Genomic DNA, 24626 nt, shown 5'->3' with positions numbered 1-24626 from the left:
ACTCATTACCAACCCTATACAGTAAGTAATCTTACTATCCGCCTCTTACAAATGAGGAGATAGCAGCACAGAGAGGTTAAGTGGCCTAAGGACCTGGCTAAGTGGTGAAGCCAGGATTTACTCAAGCAGTTTGGCTCCGCTTTAGTGCTCACTCAAGAAGGCTCCATGAAAGGAGAATTCTCAGTTGTATTTCACCCTTAAGACACAACCACCTTTTTAAAGATAAAGCCAAGATCTTAGGAAAGGGGTCTTAAAGTGGAGAATATTCAGGAAATATTTCTAGGCATCTTGACTCAGCATATCATAATCAGTCCCACCAAATTTCTGCTTTGCATTAAGGTACTTGTTCACTTGTGCATGCATGCTCTCTTTGCCCCTCTTGGATGGAATTCTCCGAGGAGACAGGATGGACAACTCAGGATAGCTATCCTTTCCAAAATTCATCGTTTCTTAAATCTGTGAGGAATTGTTTTCCATTTTCATCAGAGAAGTTGTTTTCTTACTACCTTACCATTCCCCATCACCTTGCCAGGAAGCACCCCAAGGCCTCTTTGGTTTATATAAATCACTAGTTATAAGCACTAAGTCTCTGAGAGGTCCAGCCTTCTCATTGCATTAGTGAAGAACTTGGGGCCAAGAAAAAAGAAAGGGACTTATCAGGGTCACAAAGACAGTAAACAGAGCTAAAAGCAGAACCCAGGTCTCCTGATTCCCAATCCAGTACCTTTCTTGATCCCAACCAGCAAGTTAGTGAGGCCCAGATCCTTCCTTCCATGACATTAATTTCCATCTCCCTTAACTTTTTGCTTCCCAATTGTTTGTTTGTTTTTCATCATACCACACTTCTTCTTATCCACACACTTAAACTTCAGGCTGCTATCAAATTTAGGGAAAGCTCTATTCTAGCTTTCAGGGAGCTCCTAGTATCCATTCCCATTGACTATGGAACTGGAATACCTGGGTGTTAGCCTCACCTCTGCTAAATATTAAGTGTATGACCTTAGGCCACTCACTTACTCTCAGTGTGTTTTCCATTTTCTGCAACTATAAAATGGGAATATAAGTCTCTACACAACCCTTCCCTGTTGTGAAATTTTCCCCAAATATGAACCACACTGACTTTCCATTTTCCAGAACCCCTCAACATAGCACTTGTGATCAGAGATGGTGGCACATGATGAGATTCAACTAAGTATTTTATTTCATAACTGTCTCTGTTGCAAGGATAGACATCAACTAAGATATAAATTACAATATGCCACATACAGAAGGGATTGTCACCACTCAGTAGTCTTCCCTTTTCCTAGGGTTCACAGCATAAGGGTAAGGAGCTGAGAGCTGTTGCCATCTCTTCTCTCCTGCCCTTTATTCCTCCCCTCAGACCTCAGAAAAAGTGCCTGGGCTGCTGACATGGAACAGCGGGTGGTGTAGGTTGGGCAGGCTATGCTACAAGCCAGTTGCAGGCGCCTCATTCCGTGGCCCAATGCCCAGACATCCTCCCACCCCATGCTCTTCTCCAAATGTCCTCAGTATCTTCCTCTCCTCCTACCCCTCTACTCCACCCTGTCTTCTGGGTCAGGGCCTAATGGGGAAAAGTGACTCACTGGACTCTCAGAGGGCAAAGACCCAGACTCTGAGCAACAACCAAAGTGTCTAATTCTCAACACTCATCCTGCAACTACCCAATTCATAGGTACCTCTTCACTTAGCTAAATCCCATTTTGAGTTACAACTCTTCCAGCAAACCTTCCTTGATTCCTCTTGAATCCTCATACTCATCTCTCCTTTTCCACATCACCACACAAAAATTGCACTCAATTTTATATATACACATGTTTTTACTACTTAACAACAATCTGCAATTGTTTGGTATGTTATGTCTTTGCAAAGAAATTATAAACTTCTTGAGGGACACTTTTCCTTCTCTGGTTTATCCAATGTCTAGCCTTGCACATAATAAACACTTATTGACTTGAATTGAACCAACGTTAATTGAATTGGAGGTAAAGGGTATGGGGAGGGCTTGTGAGCATGAAAAAAAATAACACTTATTGAACAAAATATGTGCTGACTATATGCTACATATTTTGTATGCCTCATCTCATTTAATCTCCATACCAATAATGAAAGATGTTATTATTATCCTTATTTTATGCATGAGAAAACTCAGATTTCAACAAGTTAAAACCTTTGTCACAGCCAGCCATGTGGTAACTAATTGAATATAGTGCTGTTTGATTCAAAAGCCCATATTCAAAGATTAGTAACAGCTTTAATGCCTATTAGCAAAGTGTTGATTAAGTAAATTATGATATACCCATATAATGGAATACGGTGCAGTTATAAAAAAAGAGTGTGAGCTTATGTATTTAATGCATAATAATATCCAAGATATATTTTAAAGTATAAAATGCAAGGTGGAAGATAATATGAAATATGGGCTACCATTTGTGCTTTAGAAATAGAATGTGTAGGCACACACACAACACACACACACACACACCACACAATTGCTTGTACATAAACAGAATATCTCTGGAAGGACACACTAGACAACACTGGTGGCCTCTAGGGAGGGGAACAAGGTAACTGGGAGACAGGGGTTGGAGAGAGACTTTACAGTGCTGTACCTCTTGGATTTTGTTTCATATTAAATAAATAAATCACATTTGTTAAAACACAATACAATCTACACAAAGTAATGCCTGGGGATTAACTTTGGAAAAATTCAGGGAGAGAAGAAGGGGCAGTACGACAGTGAATTGGATTGAGGACCCCCTAAGGTGACAAAAACCCCATCCTTTGCACCTATTTCCCAAACCCTCTTACAAACCAATCTCCACTATAATCATCTGACTATAATGTTGATTGAGGTCACATCTTTCCAGAACTCCGTTCTCTACTTATAAAATAGGCACCAGATGGGGTAGGATGAGGTGGTCTGTAAAACGCCTTCTAGCTCAGACATTTAAATAACCAAAAATCGGGGTGCCTGGGTAGCTCAGTCAGTTAGATGTCTGACTTCAGCTTAGGTCATGATCTCACAGTTTGTAAGTTGGAGCCCCGCATCCGGCTCTGTGCTGACAGCTCAGAGCCTGGAGCCTGCTTTGGATTCTGTGTCTCCCTCTCTCTCTCTGCCCCCTCGACCACTCGCACTCTGTCTCTCTCCCTCTCCCTCTCAAAAATAAATAAACATTAAAAAAATAACCACAAATCAAGATGATGAATCCTACTGTATTGAAATCTTAGTCTCAAAGAAAGACTTGGAGATTTTGTTTTGTTGTTTGTAACAAAAAATAGAAACATTTCCATTCTGATTTGCCTACTAAATGGTCTTAATGGAAGCTCCTTAAGGGTCACTAAAATGCTTGTTCAAAACTGCTATTGCAGTCTCCAAGCCTCTGGCCTTCTGCGTCCTCTGTTCTCCAGGGCTATCCTGTTTAGAACACAAGGAAATTGGCCCACTCCAAAACTGAATACAAAAGAGCAAGGCCCCTTCTATGCTTAATATCCCCTGGCCCAGACCTTCTGACCCTAAATATCCCTTTCCTTCTTCCTTACTACCTGCAGGAGAACAGAGGCTCTGTAAGAGACCCTCGGGAGGAAGTGACGCCTTAACTTCACCCACCACTCAACCCACCCACCCCCCAATCCCTAGCAACTCCTCCTAAAAAACTCAGTCTTTGACTTGTAGGGAGGTTTGTGAGCTCCTGCCAAGAGCTGTAAATATTTTAACATGTCTTGTTTCCTTGAATGTATATGACCTGGGATCTGGCCCCTCCTTTCTCAGGGCTCTTAGAGAACTGAGGAACAAAGAAAACACAGCCAGTCTTAGCTACAGGACACCCAGATCAAGTTGCAGAATAATACAGAGGGGATATGAGAAAGAGATTGAATGGGGAGGTGGAAGGTGGGGAAGAGGGTTGATTCTCCTTACAGAAACATTTAAAGAAAGGTATAGCAACTCAATTTCTAAGGGCTAGAACAGGTCACTGGATAATAAGAATAAAAATAGCACCAATTCCTTCACAGTTTACAAAGATCTTTCATATACATAATTCCATTGGATCCTTCATAGACCTATAAAATACTGTTGGTTCCATTGTGCAGATGAGAACACTGAAGATGTGGAAGTTTATATGACTTGTTCAAGTCTAACCAATTAAGAAGAGACCATTTCTCTAGCCCTTTTTGTACCCAGGGATCATGACTCTGGGTAGAGTGAGATGGGTAGTTAGAGGAGTATGCCATATATCAGAAGACTGTCAAACTTTTGTCTATTAAACCTTTTCTTGGTCATCTTTTTTATCCATTAGTCAAAAGGATGCCCTGAGGCTACAGGAATGGAAAGCTTGGCAGCAGTCCCCTTGGTAGCTGCCTATTCCCATCCTTACTATGTACTAGGTGATATTTAAAAGCAGGAATTCTGGACTCAGATTCTCTGTGTTCAAATCCTGGCTCTGCCATTTCTTGACATATGAGCTTAAGCAAGTTAGTTAACTTCTGTGCCTGTGTCTTTTTATCTACAAAATGGAGAAAGTAATGGTACCTATTTCCTAGTGTTGTTGAGAATTAAAATGAGCTGGTACATGTAAAGAACTTAATATAATGTCTGGCACAAATTTACTTGCTAAATATTAAATAAATGTTAATAATAATAATAGTAAGTAGCAGGGTGGGCTTATAGAGAGTCATCTCCATGCTTTTACCCAGTAACCTTGGGATTAGTGGCAATCCCACATGAAGAGTATGAATGGTAAATAGACAAAAAACTCTTTTCTTTGTGAGAAGCTCAGTGACCTGAACAAATAACTGAACCTGTGATCTCAGCCTCATAGGTGTATGTTCTAAGAAACTGTGCTAATTGGCCCAGACAGACATCACATGCCAAGATATACACACATACACATATGTCTGGACATATGAGTTCATGCACATACCCTTTCAGCCTGGATAAGAGGCTGATCTCTGTGGGTGGGTAGATCCACAAGGTAAATTGAGCAAAAAGATTGTGTAGGGACTGCTTGTTTAGCGACATTTTCCTTCCTCTTTTCCCTTCAGCTACATAGAAGCAGGGAAGCAACTAACCTGGAAGCTTTACTTCCTCTCTTTCTACCATCACTGAAGGCACTTTTAACTCTAGTTAGGACCTAGTGTCTGTCTCCTCCCTTCTCTGACTCCTCTACAACCAATTCTGTAGTATTTTTTAGCAAGAAGAGAGATGATGAGACTCAAAATGGAATGAAGACTTCTGTTCTTCAAGAACCACCGAAGCTGCTGAAAACCAATCTGAAATCTCTGAAGGTTCAGTTGCCCCAGAACAAGGAAAGTAAGGATTTGAAGACAAAGGGGTACAACTGACCAGGACATTTGTTGAATATAATTGGGTAAGACTTGCTACAATACTATCTCCTTGTTTGGGGTCCTGGGGCTATGAAAAGGAGTGTGGAAATGACAAAAGAGAGTTCATGGTAGCTATCTTATTACAAAAATCCAGAGCTAATGGCTTCCACACTCTTGACTGCTACATAGAAAGTCACCTTTCCCCCAGAAAGTGAAGAGTAAGAGAGGGAAGAAAAGGGAAAAAGGAAGAGATGTCTCTGTGGGGTATGTAGAAATGGGCCAAGATCCATGCTGGAGTTGGGCCTCTATCACATCTTGAACTCCAGTTATTCCATTAATTGAGCAAGAGAAAGAAAGAGAATAGAGATAACAATACTGGGAGGAAAGGGGATGGCATATCTAACAAAGGTGGTACAAATGCACCATGAAAATAGGAGGATCCTAAAAAATATGGTTGGGACAGCCAATTTCATCCATTCTTCTCCTGTCAACCCCAGAAACTGGAGCAAAGTAGAAGATAGAGATAGGCAAGACTACCAGGGTGAAGACACATGTAGTTCCTCAAGCCACCCACACAGGCCACATTCCCTACCACAAATAGGTGCCAAATGATTTCATATTACTAACCACAGCACCCTCCTTCAAGGTAGGTAATTAAATGTTCTTGGGCTTTGTCCTCTATCACCCCTAAAATGAGAGAGGGCTGGAGTGTTCTAAACCCGCTTCTCAGTAACCTTTGAGTATGGAGAGTGATGCAGGATAAGGGGAGGGATGGAAACAGAAAGGAACTTATAATAAATGTTTCCAAGTTCCAGTGCTGGGAAGTTACAAAGGGGTCCAGGACAAGAGATACAGCCCAGGCTAGCCATATTCTCTCCATCACTCTCACCTAACAAGTTGTTCAGTCTGGGCCCTTTGTGCTAATCTCCCATAACCCCTACAGAAGCCTCTGTTATGTTAAACCTGATTCCATAAACAGATGGGAAAATAATTTTTTTCATCATCCATGGCTTCAGGTGAAGCATATGGTGTGTGTGTGTGTGTGTGTGTGTGTGTATTACAAATAAAGCCTTTTCTCTAAGGTTTACTCATTGACTCCCAAGTGAGACAGTTCCAAGGCAAGAAAGTCCACTCCATCTTTTACACAATCTGAAAAGAGTAAATGATTCTTTCTTTTAAAAAGACAAAACAAAAATATGCTGGTGGTAAAAGCAGCACACCGTCTTGGGAAACTGATCTGTTCAAAAAGTTGAGATGGCATCCTTTACATATTTCTGCAAATGTTGACAGTCCAGCTGCTTGTTTACTCTTTGTGGCACTGGAGGAAATGTTTCCAGTGACAAGTAAGTATAAATTTAGGGGAAAATGAGAGAGAGCTCTCTGCATGCTACTTCAGTAGCCACACTCTCAGCTAAGCCCTGAATGAAAGTGAAGTTGACCAGGGATACCCAATAGGGCCTCCTCTAGGATTGAAACAGCAGTCCTCCCATACCCAACCACAGTGGGACCCAGGCAGTAGCCCTAAGCCAGCTATAAAGATTCTCTGTCTGAAGCCCCCTGAAGGAAACCACTATGTCACATTTAAAATCTTGGTTTACTCTTCTACCCTGAAGTAACAGCAAATCAAGGTCGTACTAACCATTATTTCTGAGAAATAAGAGTGAGCTGTGGGAAATTAAGTTTCTGGAGAAGGGTCCAAGCTGAAGCATAAATAAATGCTTATAGTTTAATGTTTTTTAGGAACAGGCTCAAATACTGGAAACAGCAGCATACAGACCTACTACTACTAGCCTACTAGCCTGCAGCAAGCCAAGTTGAGGGAATTCTCTTGGGGCTCCAGTTCCATGCTAAGCAGGGAATTCTGGGAGAAGCAGTTGTACATCCAGAGTTGCCTTTACACACGGATAAAAAGTAGTGGATCTTTTCAACCACAATGGTGTATATATAAGCAGTCCTATAATCTTTTAATTCATATGACATGGGAAAATAATATCTACATGGTTTTTCATTGTTTTCCCAATTGCCTCTTAACCTGTCTGCATCTTCATTCAGGCAGATAGATTAACAAATTTCCATTTTGTCTGAATGAGTCAAAATGTATGTCAAGTGAATAGTAAAGAATAAAATATAACCTAATTCTAGAAGGATAGAACAGCAGAGCTATAAAGTTCATCTACTCAAACCTTCTCATCTTACAGATAGGTAAATTGAAGTACAGAGAGGTAAAGTACCTGCTCAAAGTCACAGAGCAAGTCAGGGGCACAAGTTGTCTCTTAGTCACTGTCTAGCTGGTATTACTGAGATCACCAGCCCTTTAGTGTCCAGATTTATATTTAGAATGAGCATTTGAGGCCACTGGACAGTGAGCCAGGGATCCAGCCTCAACCAGCTACTCCAGCTAAAACAAGCATCCCCCTGGTTGTCTTCCAAATATCCCAACCTCTTCTCCTCATCCCTTCCAGTATGAGTCAAGGTCCTAGGTTTGGACCCAGTTTATTGGAAAGAAGACAGAAGAGTCACTTGAAGGATGCCTGGCCAATGACCCTGTGGCCCAAAGCTCCTTTGCAGGCTCTAAGCCAACCTGGTCAAGATTATCTGGACAGTATGCAAAACCTTCAGCCAAAGACAAGATCCTGGCAGACTTGCTCAAAAAATACCTGGTTCCTAAATTAAGCAATTTACTGGTCAGCCCAATGAGACATTGAACGAAGCAATGAGAGATAGCTTAACTTACCTTTGACCCCACCCATCCTTGGGACTCTCTGCCCAAATGCATAGTGTACCCATTTTCCCCATGCCTAGAAAATTCTGTCTCCATTAGATTGATCCATGAGTCTGAACAATCTTGAGCCCAGTAGTAAATTCTCCTGACCCTTGTCCCTTTCCATGGATGGTGAGAGCCCTAGCCCCAATCCTCCAACCTAGGAGCCTACAAGGGACATGCTTATGAACTGCCCAATAAAAGATACCTCCCATCATATTTTATGGCTCAGTGGTAGACTGGCAGTAAAGGTGGAAAGCGCAGACTAATGGGTTTACTCTGAAGCACATTTAAAAAGACCTAAGCTTTGAGCCAATGTTAACAACTCTGGCTTGGTCTACCTTGTCCCCTGGATCCCCAATCCTAAGCCTGCCTCAGCTCTAACCCACTTGGGTTCCAATAATGACTTGGGGCTTGCAACCAATGTTACCTTGTTCCTCTTTACCCTCTTCCCTCCAAAAGTCTCTCCTCTAAACCCAGGAAGCCATGCTATACTTTCCACCAAATTGCCTGGCTTCCCTGTCTTGTCTGCTGCTTGGTCTGGGCAGAAGGACTCCCAAATTTCCCACCAGCTCTGCAAAAAGTATGGACTCATTTCTCTCCTGATCTTTTCCTTTTCCCCTAAATCAGACCTTGGTCACTTGCCTCCATCACAGGAACCTATTGCCTGCCATTCTTCCCAGGCATAAGACCCAGGGTAAGTTGGTTTCCCTTTAAAAACAGGTGAAGGCATAAGATAAACTGCTAGTGTCACCACAGAACTGTACACATCACAGAGTCCACAAAAGTGTACATTGCATGCTCTAGAATGGCCTGAATTCCACTTTCCTTCTACTCTCCATGGTTTTTTGTCCCATGCCCAGAGACCTCTCTGATGTGTAGTTAGCTCCCATAGATCAAAACTACCTTCCTCTGGGGCTCCCTCATAACAGTCACAATTATCTGCAGAACCTCAGACTCATAAAGCCAATCAGCAGCAGATTTAGGACTGTGAAGATATTAGGCCTAGCCAAAGAGAATCTGGGCTGTGTGGTGCCTCCATAAATTCATAGATTTTTAGAGATGAAAGGCATGTCAGACATTAATGGAAATGGAGAGTGCACCAACCTCCTTGACTATAGGAGTATATGTTCCAAGTTCCCCAGAATGGCTATTAGGCAAATACTGGCTGGTAAACATTTTAGCAAGCTTCTACTGGCTTCTTCTATCCCTTGAGACACTAGTGCTGTGACATAGGTTGCTGGGAAATGTTGAGTAAACTGCAGAAAGCGTGTGGAGGCAGAGACACATTTGTAATCTCAGGATCTGAATGGTTGTTTGGGAAAGCTTAGGGGCCAAAGAAAGTTAGTGCTAAGGATGAGATTTTCTAGGAGCTCAAGAATGTGGTGGGGTGTTCTTGACCTCTTCAAAATAAAAACTGAGGTGTTCCCAAGAGTATTCAGTATCAAAAACAACTTTCATGAATTCAAGATGCACCACAGCAAAGACCTAAGCCAAAGTATTCTGAGACCCTGGGGACATACCAAATTCCTTTCTGTCCCTTCTTGACCTGTACTCACCATAATTTAAACCAGTAAACCTACCCCTTCAATGGACCTAGTCTGTGTCAGAGTACACACCAGCCACAGCTCTGCACAACCCAGTGCACCCCCCCCCCTTCCCAGCTGCACTGTGAGGTCTTGACCGGAAAGTCCCAGCCAGCCCTCCCCCTGAGTCCCCTATGATCACCTACTTTGAAGTTTGTTCCCCAGCAGTAAACCTCTTCCTGGTAAAGTAGTGATTTTCCCAAGTTTTATTACACACTCCAAAGGGCCCAGCTCCAAGCCTGCTCACAGGACATGAATGCCAGGGTCTAGCTTCAGCCCATCCCCCACTACCTCCCATGAAGTTTCACCCAGACTTTGCCACTGACTCTGAAAGCCAACAGCCTGCCTTTAACCACAGGGCAATGCTCAGCAGGTGCCCTCCTAGGTAACCTAGACAACAGCAAAAGGCCCTACCCTGGCTGCCTTCCCAGGAGCCCCTGAACTGAATCAAAGCAAGGAAAAGGTATTCCCAGGGGTAAATGTGGCAGTGACCTTCTTTCCAGTTGTTCCACACAGTCCAGGGACCCCCTACTTTCAGGCATCAATGTGGCCTGGTAGTCTCCACCCTGGACAGCCATTGATACACAGTCTAACTTTCAAGTGGGGCCCACGCTGTGCGGTGCCAATAGGTCACAAGAGGTACCAATAGCTCCAAACCTCTTCTTCAAAGGCAGCCCAATGAAGCTGCAAACAAACAAACAAAACAAAACAATGACAAAACAAACAACAACAACAACAACAAAAGATGGGTCCTTGGTTCAGAGTGGTAGGAGAAGCTGTCCAAACGCCCAGGGAATCCACCAGTGAATGCCCTAGAATTCAAGGTTTCTATGTTCAATAAATAATCCCGAGGCCCCCCCAGAGGGCAGCAGAAGTACATGTTATGGTGGCGAGAAGAGGGAACCCTTCAGCCCCAGGGCAACACTATGAAAAACCACCTATTCTGAGTGGCAAACTTTGGGCAAGTCTAGTGGAGCTGTCCCTAGGAGACACAAGAAGGAGCGAGCCTTTAGGGAGAGGGCATCCCAAATCCTTCACTCCTTCCCTAGACTCCTCATCAGAACTGCTGAGAGGGCAACGTCATTGGCTTTCTGAGAAAACAGGATGGCTCCTCTGACTTCACCAGCCCACAGGCAGATTCAATGCGAGGAGAATGCAAACTTGCAGTCTTGCGGCCGCTGGGCCTAGAAAGCTAAGGCTATGCTCCCTGGCCCTGCTTGTGTTAGGGAAGAAGACCATGTCAGCCCCAAGCGAAAGCCGGAGAGGTGAAAGCCAGCATTTCCGCTAAGGCCGAAACAGGCATCCCTCGGAGAGTGGAGAGACTCAGAGTGCCAGGGAGAGCAAGGCTCAGGTTGGGGGAGGCGTGGAGTGAGTCTCAGGGCCCAGCCTGCCAGTCCCCTTACAATTCTCTGGCAGGAGAAGTTGGAGACTGCCTCTCTGCTTTGGGGTTCAGCTCAGAGGGCATGGAGATATGCTGGATTCCTCAGAGTGACAGAGGATGGCCTGACCTGGCTGGGCCATAACCACCACTGGCAAAGAGACGTGCCGCACACCCCACCCGTACTCCCCCCCTCCCTTTCTGTCCCCAGCAGACACACACGCCTGGTTGTGTTTGACTCCGCTCAGTCACCAGTATTCCTAAAGTGTTTTTGACAGAAAACACCTCGGCTCCCGGTAGGGGAACAGGGGCTGCTGCGAAGATCTGCAGTACCGTATTTCTCTCAAAGCCCTCCCTGCCTCCCAACTCTCTCCTGTCTCCGTGACTTCCCCCTCCAAAAAAATCTGCAAATATTTTCTCTCACTACACATGGTCAGCATATTAAAAGAAAAAAAAAGTGCGTCTGGATTTGTCCCAGGGCAAAAAAGTTCATTCCTTGCATGTGATCAATGAATATCCCAGGTCCCACCCAAGGGACGTCTTGTGCCTAGTCTCCAACAGCTTAGGGTGCCCAGAGCCCCGCAACTTGCGCCTTAGCAGTGCCCTGGGCAAGGGACAAGGGGGAGGAGTAGAAGAGGAAAGCTGAAGGGGCGCCTACGACTGTGAGGTCAGGGGTCAGCAGCAGTGGGAGCAGAGGACACCCTTGTCCAAATGCCAGGAGGGGTGCGCGGGGCCACTCACCTGCTTGGAACTCTACTTGGCGATTTTTCTCTCTTTCCTCCTGCAGCAGCATGGAGTAGAGGATCCCAAAAGAGTTCTGGATGCCAAAGATGGATCCGTTGCACCAGGTGGCAGCGAAGACCACCATCCAGCCGAAGCCACCTTCGGGGGGCTGGAAGCCTCGAGCGGTGCCGCGGGTCTCCACGGCGGGCGTGGACTTGGGTTCATGCACTGGCTCGGGCTCAAATTCCAACTCCGGCAGGGGAGCAGGGTCCGGTAGGGGTTGTGGCTCCGGCTGTGGCTCCGGCTGTGGCTCCGGCTGCGGTTCTGGTGGGGGCACTGGCACCGGCTCAGGCTCTGGCTCTGGCTCGGCGCTTCCCACCCACTCCTGCTGTTTTTGGTCTGCCTCCCGCCAGGGCCCCTTGGCTTCCTTGCTCGCCAGGCTTTGCAGCGCCATCTCGGCAGGGGGACTGTGGCTGCTCAGGCGAGAGGAGCCGCTGTGTGGCTGGTACTTGTTTCTGCCGCCGCCGCTGCTGCTGCTGCTCCTCGGAGCACTGCTGCTGCCGCTGCCTCCTCCTCCCGGCTCCGCGCCCCAGCTGGCCAGCCTGTCCCGCGACAGACGGTCCCTCGAGTCCTCTCCTCCTCCTCCCACGTCCAACCCCCCTTCTGCTCTCCCCATGTCATCTCTCTCCTCCCCCTCCTCTTTCCCCCCCCCACCTCTTCCTCCCTCAACAGGCAGCCGCTAGAACCTTGCTCTTCTCCCTAGCCCTTCCTGCTCACCATACTCGCCCGCGTACTTTAGCCCTGCTCCCTACCTCAACTTCCTTTCAAAACTACTGAATCCTGTCTTCTTTGTCCATATGCCCAATAGAGGGAGAGTTAAAATGGTTTTTCCACAAATTGTCCTGTTTCCCGTGCCTTCTCCACACAGGCTCCAAACAGACATTGATCAACCCAAAATTTCCAGGGAAGCCCCACTGTCTTTTGCTCTCACTCCCTTCTTCCTCACACGCATCCTGGAACTGGAGTGGTCCTGAGGACCCCAGGATGAGAGCTGGACTTTGAGAGACTCCACCCTGTCCTCGGGAGTCCCTTTGTCCCCCACTTGAGCTTGAGAAAAGCGACCTAGAGGGGGAAAGCCCAGGCTTCGGACAGATGGTGGGCACAATCTTCTAGAGCCCGGGGTCTCAGCCTCCCACGGTCCTGCACAACCCCTCCCACCCCACCAGTCTCTCCCTGTTTGCCCCCGCCCTTCCCGGCAAATCCCCGGCGGGACGCGAAGGGGAGGAGACAGCCCGGCAGCGAAACCCGCCCCTCTGGGCAGTCAATCAGGGTTTTGTTTGCGCCAACCTGGAGCCCAGAGGAGCCATAGAGGGCCGGGTCTGGTTCGGGGGCTGGGCCAGGAAGGGAGGGAGGTGCAGTGGCACCGGAGGGGGCCGGGCCCGGGCAGGGCGGGAGCCTAAGCTCAGCTCAGGCTCCTCCTGGCTCTCCGTCCCTCAGTGGGGAACGAAGAGTCGGGGCCGGGTCAAGACGCCAGTTTGGACAAGCGCAGATCTTCCGGCCCTCAGGACTCTGCGGAGCCACGGGCCAAGGGTGTCTTTCCAGCACCCACAGCCCCTGTCCGCCTACCTGAGGCTTAGAGACGTGGGAATCCCACTGAATGTCCCAGACTAAGGCCCCAGCCCTGCGAGGGTAAGGGGGATTTTGGTACCCAGAGAGCGCATGGATCCCAGGAGGCAGGATGGGTGATTTGCCCTGTGGGCCGCCTGGCCCCCTGCCAAAGTGCGCTGCTGTGTCCAGCCTCAGTCCTGGGGACCCGTCCCGCGATCCCGGGAAGTTCTGCGTCAGCTGAGGGCCCACACGTCTTATGCACTGATCATCAGGTCGTGGTGTGGTTACTAAGCTACTCCGGTCTCCACTAGCAGGCCGGCGAGTGCCAAGCGGTTTCTACTCAGCATCTCATTAACCTTCTTGCTGGGTGAAAAGACTATATGCTGGGTGAAAATTCAGCTCATGGCTCTGGCAGATGCAGACGAACGTAGAGTTATTAAGCACGTAAAAGCAGACCGAACTGGGCGGAAGAATAGAGGGGTTTCAAGGAGCTTGCCTGTCATGAAAGTAATCTGTCCAAATTCACGAATCGCGAGAGCCATACTGGTGAGCAGAGCAGGCATTGCTTGAGCGAATAGAGCGCCTTCACTGCCACCTTTTTAGTCAAGAACAAAACCTGAGGCTCAAGGAGGTCAAGGCATTTTTTTAGCCTAAGGTCATGAAATAAATCAAGTACAAGCTGGAATTCAAGGCAGGTCTCCATACATCAAAGCCTCACTTCCTAAGCTTCCCCACAGGAGTCTAGAGCTTGCCTTTTTGGGAGAGGGGCAGAGGCGGGAAGGCAGGATTTGACTGAGCAATCTCAGTAGGTTTCTGGAAGAGGTTGTGGCCTAGATGGACCTTGAATATTGAGAAGGATTTTAACAGTCTGGGGCTAGGGGTCGGGTGTCCCTGCCTAAAAGAGAGAAAGCATAAAGGCATAGAAGGCTTCTACTCATAGAAAGAGGTAAGTGAAAGTTAATCAGGGTTAAAAAGTTAATATGTATGTTACCTTTTCCAGGAAACATTTGCATTTTAATAAAAATTCACAGTGCTTTAGCCATGAGTGACAAATCATGCACATAAGGGGCACTAGTGCTTAAGATATGGTTGTTTTGTTTTTTGTTTTTGTTTTTTTTTTTTTTTTTTTTTGTCAGGGGTCTCACCATAAACAAGACCAAGTATTGCCCAAAGGGACACTAGCCTTGGTGTCCATTTCCAGGAACCTGAATAAAACCCAGAAAAAAGTTATTTTCAACCTCACATCTAGGAATAGATCTGGATTCTTGCAGCTCATCTCATACCCTACTGTCTAAATTCAATTTCCTCATTGCTTAAATGGGTTTTTAGATCCCTGGAATGGGGGGTGAGGGTGGGTAATAACACTCATTGAGAATCTCCTGTGAACCTAGCACTATGCTAGCCCTCTACATACACGGTCTCATATAATCCTAACAACCTTATAAGATTGGGATGGAGTCTCCTGTGTTATAACTGAGGACACAGAGGCTCTAAGAGGTTAAGTCAGTTGTTTAAGTCTACAAAGCCAGTAAGAGGTAGCACAGGGATCTTTGCTCATTTGTGTGAGCTCCAAGGTATGTGTTCCTCTTAGAAGACAGGATCATGTAACCATCATCCCATCCTTCTAACAACATATGTAATACCTACCATTTTCTCCCCTCTTTAGAAGGTATTTTATAATGGCTAGAGTACTGGCACAAAAAGACCTGGATTCCAATCTTGATTCTACCTTTGCATACCTGTGTGGTTCTCAGCAAGTTGTTTTCCCTTTTCTTTATTGCAGAATGGAGCTAATACCTACTTCACAGTTATTAAATGGCATGCTGAGAAGTGTAGACTATTTTGGATATACAAGGGAGCCACTGAAGATTTTTGAGCAGAAAACATCAAATCTACATCTTATTTTTTAAATGCTTATTATTTATTTTGAGAGACAGAGGGAGAGAGAGAGAGCACACAAGTGGGGGAGGGGTGGAGAGAGAAATAAAGAGAATTTTAAGCAGGCTCCATGTCCAGCACAGAGCCAGACATGGGGCTCGATCCCATGACCCTGAGATGGTGACCTGAGCCAAAATCGAGAGTCGGGTGCTTAACCAACTGAGCCACCCAGCCACCCCTCAAATCTACATTTTATAAAGAAAATTGTGGTAACTGTGTATAAAGATACTGTGGCTTGAAAAGATAAAAGGTAAGGAAGCCAACAAGGTTAAAAAAATTTTGATAGTATGAAATAGGGCACTGACTGAGGATGAACACTAAGAGATGACACTATGAACCACTATTATAATAGAGTTGACAGATTTGGGTACTGAGGGGAAAGAAGAAGCAAAAATGATGCTGACAATTTTTGCTTGAGTGAAGGAAAGAGTGGTAACAGTGGCTTTTTTTAAACTATTATTTATTTTAAATCCAAGTTAGTTAATATATAGTGTAATAATGATTTCAGGAGTAGCATCTAGTGATTCATCACTTACATATAACACCCAGTGCTCATCCCAACAAGTGCCCTCCTTAGTATACATCACCTCTTTAACCCACTCCCCCACCCACCCACACCTCCAGTAACCCTGAGTTTGTTCTCTCTATTTAAGAGTCTATTATGGTTTGCCTCCCTCTCTGTTTTTTATCATATTTTGCTTCCCTTCCACTATGTTAATTATGTGCATTTATTGTATTTCTTAAATTCCAGATATGAGTGAAATCATGATATTTGTCTTTCTCTGGCTGACTTATTTTGCTTGCATAATATATTCTGGTTCCATCCACATTGTTGCAAATGGCAAGATTTCACTCTTTTTGATTGCCAAGTAATATTCATATATATATATATATGCATATATATGCATATATATATATATATATATATATATATATATATATAAATGCCACATCTTCTTTATCCATTTATCAGTCAATGGAAATTTGGGCTCTTTCCATACGTTGGCTATTGTTGTTAGTGCTGCTATAAACATTGGGGTGCATGTGCCCCTTTGAGTCAGATTTTTGCATCCTTTGGATCAATACCTATTAGTGCAATTGCCGGGTCACAGGGTAGCTCTATTTTTAATTTTTTGAGGAACCTACATACTGTTTTCCAGAGTGGTTGCACCAGTTTGCATTCCCACCAACAGTGCAAAAAGATTCCCCTTTCTCTGCATCCTCACCAACATCTGTTGTTTCCTGAGTTGTTAATTTTAATCATTCTGACAGGTGTGAGGTGATATCTCATTGTGGTTTGATTTGTATTTCCCTGATGATGAGTGATGTTGAGCATATTTTCATGTCTGTTAGCCATCTGGATGTCTTCTTTGGAAAAGTGTCTATTCACATTTTCTGTCCATTTCTTCACGGATTATTTATTTTTGGGGCATTGAGTTTTCAAAGTTCTTTATAGATTTTGGATAGTAACTCTTTATGAGATATGTCATTTGCAAATATCTTCTCCCATTCCATCTGTTGCCTTTTAGTTTTGTTGATTGTTTCCTTCATTGTTCAGAGATTTTTTTTATATTTATGAGACTCCAATAGTTCATTTTTGCTTTTGTTTCCCTTGCCTCCGGAGACATGTCAAGTAAGAAGTTGATACAACCGAGGTCAAAGAGGTTGTTGCCTGTTTTCTCCTCTAGGGTTTTGATGGCTTCCTGTCCTACATTTAGGTCTTTTATCCATTTTGAGTTTCTTTTTGTGTAAGGTGTAAGAAAGTGGTCTAGTTTCATTCTTATGCATGTTGCTGTCCAGTTTTCCCAGCACCGCTTGCTGAAGAGACTCTCTTTTCTCCATTGGATATTCTTTCCTGCTTTGTCAAATATTAGTTGGCCATACATTTGTGTGTCCACTTCTGGGTTCTCTATTCTGTTCCACTAATCTATGTGTCTCTTTTTGTGCCAGTAGCATACTGCTTTGATGATTATAGCTTTGTAATATAGCTTTAAGTCCAGAATTGTGATGCCTCCAGCTTTGCTTTTCTTTTTCAACATTGCTTTGTCTATTCAGGGTCTTTTCTGGTTTCATACATATTTTAGAATTGTTTGTTCTAGCTCTGTGAAGAATGCTGGTGTTATTTTGATAGGGATTGCATTGAATATGTTGATGGCTTAGGGTAGTATTGACATTTTAACAATATTTGTTCTTCCAATCCATGAGTATGGAATGTTTTTCAATTTTGTTGTGTCTTTTTCTATTTCTTTCATAAGATTTCTATAGCTTTCAGTGTATAGATATTTTACCTCTTTCATTAGGTTTATTCCTACATATTTTATTGGTTTTGGTGCAATCGTAAATGGGATCTATTCCTTGATTTCTCTTTCCACTGCTTCATTATTGGTGTATATAAAGGCAAAAATTTTCTGTACATTGATTTTATATCCTGAAACTTTGCTGAATTCATGTATCAATTCTAGCAGTTTTTTGATTGAGTCTTTTGGGTTTTCCATGTCATCTGTGTAGAGTAAACATTTGACTTCTTCCTTGCCAATTTGGAAGACTTTTATTTCTTTATGTTGTCTGATTGCTGAAGGTAGGACTTACAACACTATGTTGAATAGCAGTGGTGAGAGTGAACATCCCTGTGTGTTCCTGACCTTAGGGGACAGCTCTTAGGTTTTCCCCACTGAGGATATTAGCTGCGGGTCTTTCACGTATGGTCTTTATGATCTTGAGTTATGTCCCTTCTATCTCTACTTTGTTAAGGGGTATTATCAAGAAAGGATGCTGTAGACTGGCCAACATGGCAGAGAAGTAGGGAGATCCATACTTCCCGCATCTCTCAAACTAAGAAGTATAGAAGCCAAAGGATTTTGAACACCAAAGGCTGGGAGGAAAAGAGACTGATTCTACTAGGAAGAAAATGGGAAAGCTGGAAAAAAGATAGGGCTACTCCAAGGAAGACATCAATGCACACCTGGTGGAGGGTGCAAAATATCACTATGAATAAGGTAATAAAATAACCAAAGTCACAACAACACAGAGCAAGTAACAATCTCCGAAAAAACACTTCCTCAAGGGCCAGGTCCCAGACAGTGTATGACCCTCCTTTAATATAGCAGTGCTCGCAGGTGCAGAGCATGCAACAAGCTTTTAAAACACATAAGGGACAGAAAACTAGCCAAAATGATGAAACGTAAGAATTCTCCTCAAAAGAAATTCCAGAAAGTAGTGACAGCTAATGAATTGATCAAAACCAATTTAAGCAATATAACTGAACAAGAATTTAGAATAATAGTCATAAAATTAATTGCTGGGCTTGAAAAAAAGCATGGAGGACAGCAGAGAATCTACTGCTACAGAGATAAAGGAATTAAAAAATAGTCATGATTAATTAAAAAATGTTATAAATAAGGTGCAAAATAAAATGGAAGCAGCCACAGTGCGGATTGAAGAGGCAGAGGGGAGAATAGGTGAATTAGAAGATAAAATTATGGAAAAAAGGAAGCTGAGATAAAGAGAGATAAAACAAATTCAGGAATATGAGGGGAGAATTAGAGAACTAAGTGATGCAATCAAATGGAACAATATCCGTATCGTAGAAATTCCAGAAGAAGAAGAGAGAGAGAAAGGGGAGGAAGGTGTACTTGAACAAATCATAGCTGAGAACTTCCCCGAGCTGGGGAAGGAAACAGGCATTGAAATCCAAGAGGCACAGAGAACTCCCTGCAGATGTAACTTGAATCAATCTTCTGCATGACATATCATAAGGAAACTGGCAAAATACAAGGATAAAGAGAGAATTCTGAAAGAGGCTAGGGATAAACAGTCCTTAACATACAAAGGTAGACACATAAGAGTAGTAGCAGACCTATCTACTGAAACTTGGCAGTCCAGAAAGGAATGGCAGGAAATCTTCAATGTGATGAAGAGAAAAATATATGCAGCTGAGAATCCTTTATCCAGCAAGTCTGTCATTCAGAATAGAAGGAGACGGTCAATAAAGAAACAAGGGCCCTGAATGAGACATTGGATCAGATGGACTTGACAGATATATTTAGAACTCTGCATCCCAAAGCAACAGAATATACTTTCTTCTAGAGTGCACATGGAACATTCTCCAAGATAGATCATATACTGGGTCACAAAACAGCCCTTCATAAGTTTACAAGAATTGAAATTATACCATGCATACTTTCAGACCACAATGCTGTGAAGCTTGAAATCAACCACAGGAAAAAGTCTGGAAAGCCTCCAAAAGCATGGAGGTTAAAGAACAGAATAGAAGGAGAGATAAAGGTTTTCCCAAACAAACAAAAACTGAAGGAATTCATCACCACTAAGCCAGCCCTACAAGAGATCCTAAGGGGGACTCTGTGAGTGAAATGTTGCAAGGACCAAGGAATACCAGAGACATCACTACAAGCATGAAACCTACATATAACACAATGACTCTAAAGCCATATCTTTCAATAATAACACCGAATGTAAATGAACTAAATGCTCCAATCAAAAGACATAGGGTATCAGAATGGATAAACAAGCAAGACCCATCAATTTGGTGTCTACAAGAGACTCATTTTAGACCTGAGGACACCTTCAGATTGAAAGTGAGGGGATGGGGAACTAACTATCATGCTACTGGAAGTCAAAAGAAAGCTGGAGTAGCCATACTTATATCAGACAAACTAGACTTTAAATTAAAGGCTGGAACAAGAGATGAAGAAGGGCATTATATAATAATTACAGGGTCTATCCATCAGGAAGAGCTAACAATAATAAATGTCTATGCATCAAATTTGAAAGCAGCAAAATATATAAAACAGTTAATCACAAACATAAGCAATCTTATTGATAAGAATGTGGTAATTACAGGAGACTTTAATACTCCACTTACAACAGTGGATAGATCATCTAGACAGAGAATCAATAAAGAAACAAGGGCCCAGAGGATTCTGGGAAGATGGCGGCGTAGGAGGACGCTGGGCTCACCGCGCGTCCTGCTGATCACTTAGATTCCACCTACACCTGCCTAAATAACCCAGAAAACCGCCAGAGGATTAGCAGAACAGAGTCACCGGACCCAAGTGCAGACGAGAGGCCCACAGAAGAGGGTAGGAAGGGCGGCGAGGCGGTGCGCGCTCCACGGACTGGCGGGAGGGAGCCGGGGCGGAGGGGCGGCTCGCCGGCCAAGCAGAGCCCCCGAGTCCGGCTTGCAAAAGCGGAGGGGCCTGACGGACTGTGTTCCGACAGCAAGCGCGACTTAGCAAGCGCGACTTAGCGTCTGGGAGGTCATAAGTTAACAGCTCTGCTCGGAAAGCGGGAAGGCTGGAGGACAAAGGGAGGGTGAGCTGCGGAGCCCCCGGACGACAGAGCTCAGTTTGGCGGGGAACAAAGGCGCTAGCCAGCGCCATCTCCCCCGCCCATCCCCCAGCCAAAATCCCAAAGGGAACCGGCTCCGGCCAGGGAAATTGCTCGCTCCGCGCGAACACCCAACTCTGTGCTTCTGCGGAGCCAAACCTCCGGCAGCGATTTGACTCCCTCCGGCTGCCACAGGGCCCCTCCTGAAGTGGATCACCTAAGGAGAAGCGAGCTAAGCCTGCCCCCCCTCCCGCCGTGCACCTTGCCTTCCCACCCCAGCTAATACGCCAGATCCCCAGCATCACAAGCCTGGCAGTGTGCAAGTAGCCCAGACGGGCCACGCCACCCCACAGTGAATCCCGCCCCTAGGAGAGGGGAAGAGAAGGCACACACCAGTCTGACTGTGGCCCCAGCGGTGGGCTGGGGGCAGACATCAGGTCGGACTGCGGCCCCGCCCACCAACTCCAGTTATACACCACAGCACAGGGGAAGTGCCCTGCAGGCCCTCACCACACCAGGGACTATCCAAATGACCAAGCGGAAGAATTCCCCTCAGAAGAATCTCCAGGAAATAACAACAGCTAATGAGCTGATCAAAAAGGATTTAAATAATATAACAGAAAGTGAATTTAGAATAATAGTCATAAAATTAATCGCTGGGCTGGAAAACAGCATACAGGACAGCAGAGAATCTCTTGCTACAGACATCAGGGGACTAAGGGACAGTCACGAGGAGCTGAAAAACGCTTTAAAGGAAATGGAAAACAAAATGCAAACCACCACGGCTCGGATGGAAGAGGCAGAGGAGAGAATAGGTGAACTAGAAGATAAAGTTATGGAAAAAGAGGAAGCTGAGAAAAAGAGAGATAAAAAAATCCAGGAGTATGAGGGGAAAATTAGAGAACTAAGTGATACACTAAAAAGAAATAATATACGCATAATTGGTATCCCAGAGGAGGAAGAGAGAGGGAAAGGTGCTGAAGGGGTACTTGAAGAAATAATAGCTGAGAACTTCCCTGAACTGGGGAAGGAAAAAGGCATTGAAATCCAAGAGGCACAGAGAACTCCCTTCAGACGTAACTTGAATCGATCTTCTGCACGACATATCATAGTGAAACTGGCAAAATACAAGGATAAAGAGAAAATTCTGAAAGCAGCAAGGGGTAAACGTGCCCTCACATATAAAGGGAGACCTATAAGACTCGTGACTGATCTCTCTTTTGAAACTTGGCAGGCCAGAAAGAATTGGCACGAGATTTTCAGGGTGCTAGATAGCAAAAATATGCAGCCGAGAATCCTTTATCCAGCAAGTCTGTCATTTAGAATAGAAGGAGAGATAAAGGTCTTCCCAAACAAACAAAAACTGAAGGAATTTGTCACCACTAAACCAGCCCTACAAGAGATCCTAAGGGGGACCCTGTGAGACAAAGTACCAGAGACATCACTACAAGCATAAAACATACAGACATCACAATGACTCTAAACCCGTATCTTTCTATAATAACACTGAATGTAAACGGATTAAATGCGCCAACCAAAAGACATAGGGTATCAGAATGGATAAAAAAACAAGACCCATCTATTTGCTGTCTACAAGAGACTCATTTTAGACCTGAGGACACCTTTAGATTCAGAGTGAGGGGATGGAGAACTATTTATCATGCTACTGGAAGCCAGAAGAAAGCTGGAGTAGCCATACTTATATCAGACAAACTAGACTTTAAATTAAAGGCTGTAACAAGAGATGAAGAAGGACATTATATAATAGTTACAGGGTCTATCCATCAGGAAGAGCTAACAATTATAAATGTCTATGCGCCGAATACCGGAGCCCCCAAATATATAAAACAATTACTCATAAACAGAAGCAACCTTATTGATAAGAATGTGGTAATTGCAGGAGACTTTAACACCCCACTTACAGAAATGGATAGATCATCTAGACACACAGTCAATAAAGAAACAAGGGCCCTGAATGAGACACTGGATCAGATGGACTTGACAGATATATTTAGAACTCTGCATCCCAAAGCAACAGAATATACTTTCTTCTCGAGTGCACATGGAACATTCTCCAAGATAGATCATATACTGGGTCACAAAACAGCCCTTCATAAGTTTACAAGAATTGAAATTATACCATGCATACTTTCAGACCACAATGCTATGAAGCTTGAAATCAACCACAGGAAAAAGTCTGGAAAACCTCCAAAAGCATGGAGGTTAAAGAACACCCTACTAACGAATGAGTGGGTCAACCAGGCAATTAGAGAAGAAATCAAAAAATATATGGAAACAAACGAAAATGAAAATACAACAATCCAAACGCTTTGGGACGCAGCGAAGGCAGTCCTGAGAGGAAAATACATTGCAATCCAGGCCTATCTCCAGAAACAAGAAAAATCCCAAATACAAAATCTAACAGCACACCTAAAGGAAATAGAAGCAGAACAGCAAAGGCAGCCTAAACCCAGCAGAAGAAGAGAAATAATAAAGATCAGAGCAGAAATAAACAATATAGAATCTAAAAAAACTGTAGAGCAGATCAACGAAACCAAGAGTTGGTTTTTTGAAAAAATAAACAAAATTGACAAACCTCTAGCCAGGCTTCTCAAAAAGAAAAGGGAGATGACCCAAATAGATAAAATCATGAATGAAAATGGAATTATTACAACCAATCCCTCAGAGATACAAACAATTATCAGGGAATACTATGAAAAATTATATGCCAACAAATTGGACAACCTGGAAGAAATGGACAAATTCCTAAACACCCACACTCTTCCAAAACTCAATCAGGAGGAAATAGAAAGCTTGAACAGACCCATAACCAGCGAAGAAATTGAATCGGTTATCAAAAATCTCCCAACAAATAAGAGTCCAGGACCAGATGGCTTCCCAGGGGAGTTCTACCAGACGTTTAAAGCAGAGATAATACCTATCCTTCTCAAGCTATTCCAAGAAATAGAAAGGGAAGGAAAACTTCCAGACTCATTCTATGAAGCCAGTATTACTTTGATTCCTAAACCAGACAGAGACCCAGTAAAAAAAGAGAACTACAGGCCAATATCCCTGATGAATATGGATGCAAAAATTCTCAATAAGATACTAGCAAATCGAATTCAACAGCATATAAAAAGAATTATTCACCATGATCAAGTGGGATTCATTCCTGGGATGCAGGGCTGGTTCAACATTCGCAAATCAATCAACGTGATACATCACATTAACAAAAAAAAAGAGAAGAACCATATGATCCTGTCAATCGATGCAGAAAAGGCCTTTGACAAAATCCAGCACCCTTTCTTAATAAAAACCCTTGAGAAAGTCGGGATAGAAGGAACATACTTAAAGATCATAAAAGCCATTTATGAAAAGCCCACAGCTAACATCATCCTCAACGGGGAAAAACTGAGAGCTTTTTCCCTGAGATCAGGAACACGACAGGGATGCCCACTCTCACCGTTGTTGTTTAACATAGTGCTGGAAGTTCTAGCATCAGCAATCAGACAACAAAGGAAATCAAAGGCATCAAAATTGGCAAAGATGAAGTCAAGCTTTCGCTTTTTGCAGATGACATGATATTATACATGGAAAATCCGATAGACTCCACCAAAAGTCTGCTAGAACTGATACATGAATTCAGCAAAGTTGCAGGATACAAAATCAATGTCCAGAAATCAGTTGCATTCTTATACACTAACAATGAAGCAACAGAAAGACAAATAAAGAAACTGATCCCATTTACAATTGCACCAAGAAGCATAAAATACCTAGGAATAAATCTAACCAAAGATGTAAAGGATCTGTATGCTGAAAACTATAGAAAGCTTATGAAGGTAATTGAAGAAGATTTAAAGAAATGGAAAGACATTCCCTGCTCATGGATTGGAAAAATAAATATTGTCAAAATGTCAATACTACCCAAAGCTATCTACACATT

The 24626-nt window shown here is 43.9% G+C and overlaps 1 protein-coding gene across 1 annotated transcript in view; it reads right to left on the bottom strand.

Annotated features, from left to right (window-relative positions):
• The window catches only part of SLC16A2 (solute carrier family 16 member 2), a 158017-nt gene extending 145590 nt beyond the window's left edge, over window positions 1-12427 (bottom strand). The window contains exon 1 of the mRNA XM_030305928.2: window positions 11810-12427. Within this exon, the coding sequence (XP_030161788.1) occupies window positions 11810-12245 (436 nt within the window). The 5' untranslated portion in view covers window positions 12246-12427. The remainder of the gene's footprint in view (window positions 1-11809) is intronic.
• Window positions 12428-24626: the final 12199 nt, after the last annotated feature.

Source organism: Lynx canadensis, chromosome X (assembly GCF_007474595.2).
Source record: "Lynx canadensis isolate LIC74 chromosome X, mLynCan4.pri.v2, whole genome shotgun sequence".
Classification (NCBI taxonomy): Eukaryota; Metazoa; Chordata; class Mammalia; order Carnivora; family Felidae; genus Lynx; species Lynx canadensis.
Note: the sequence above shows the minus strand (reverse complement) of the source record. Positions and strands in the feature narration are given on the sequence as shown.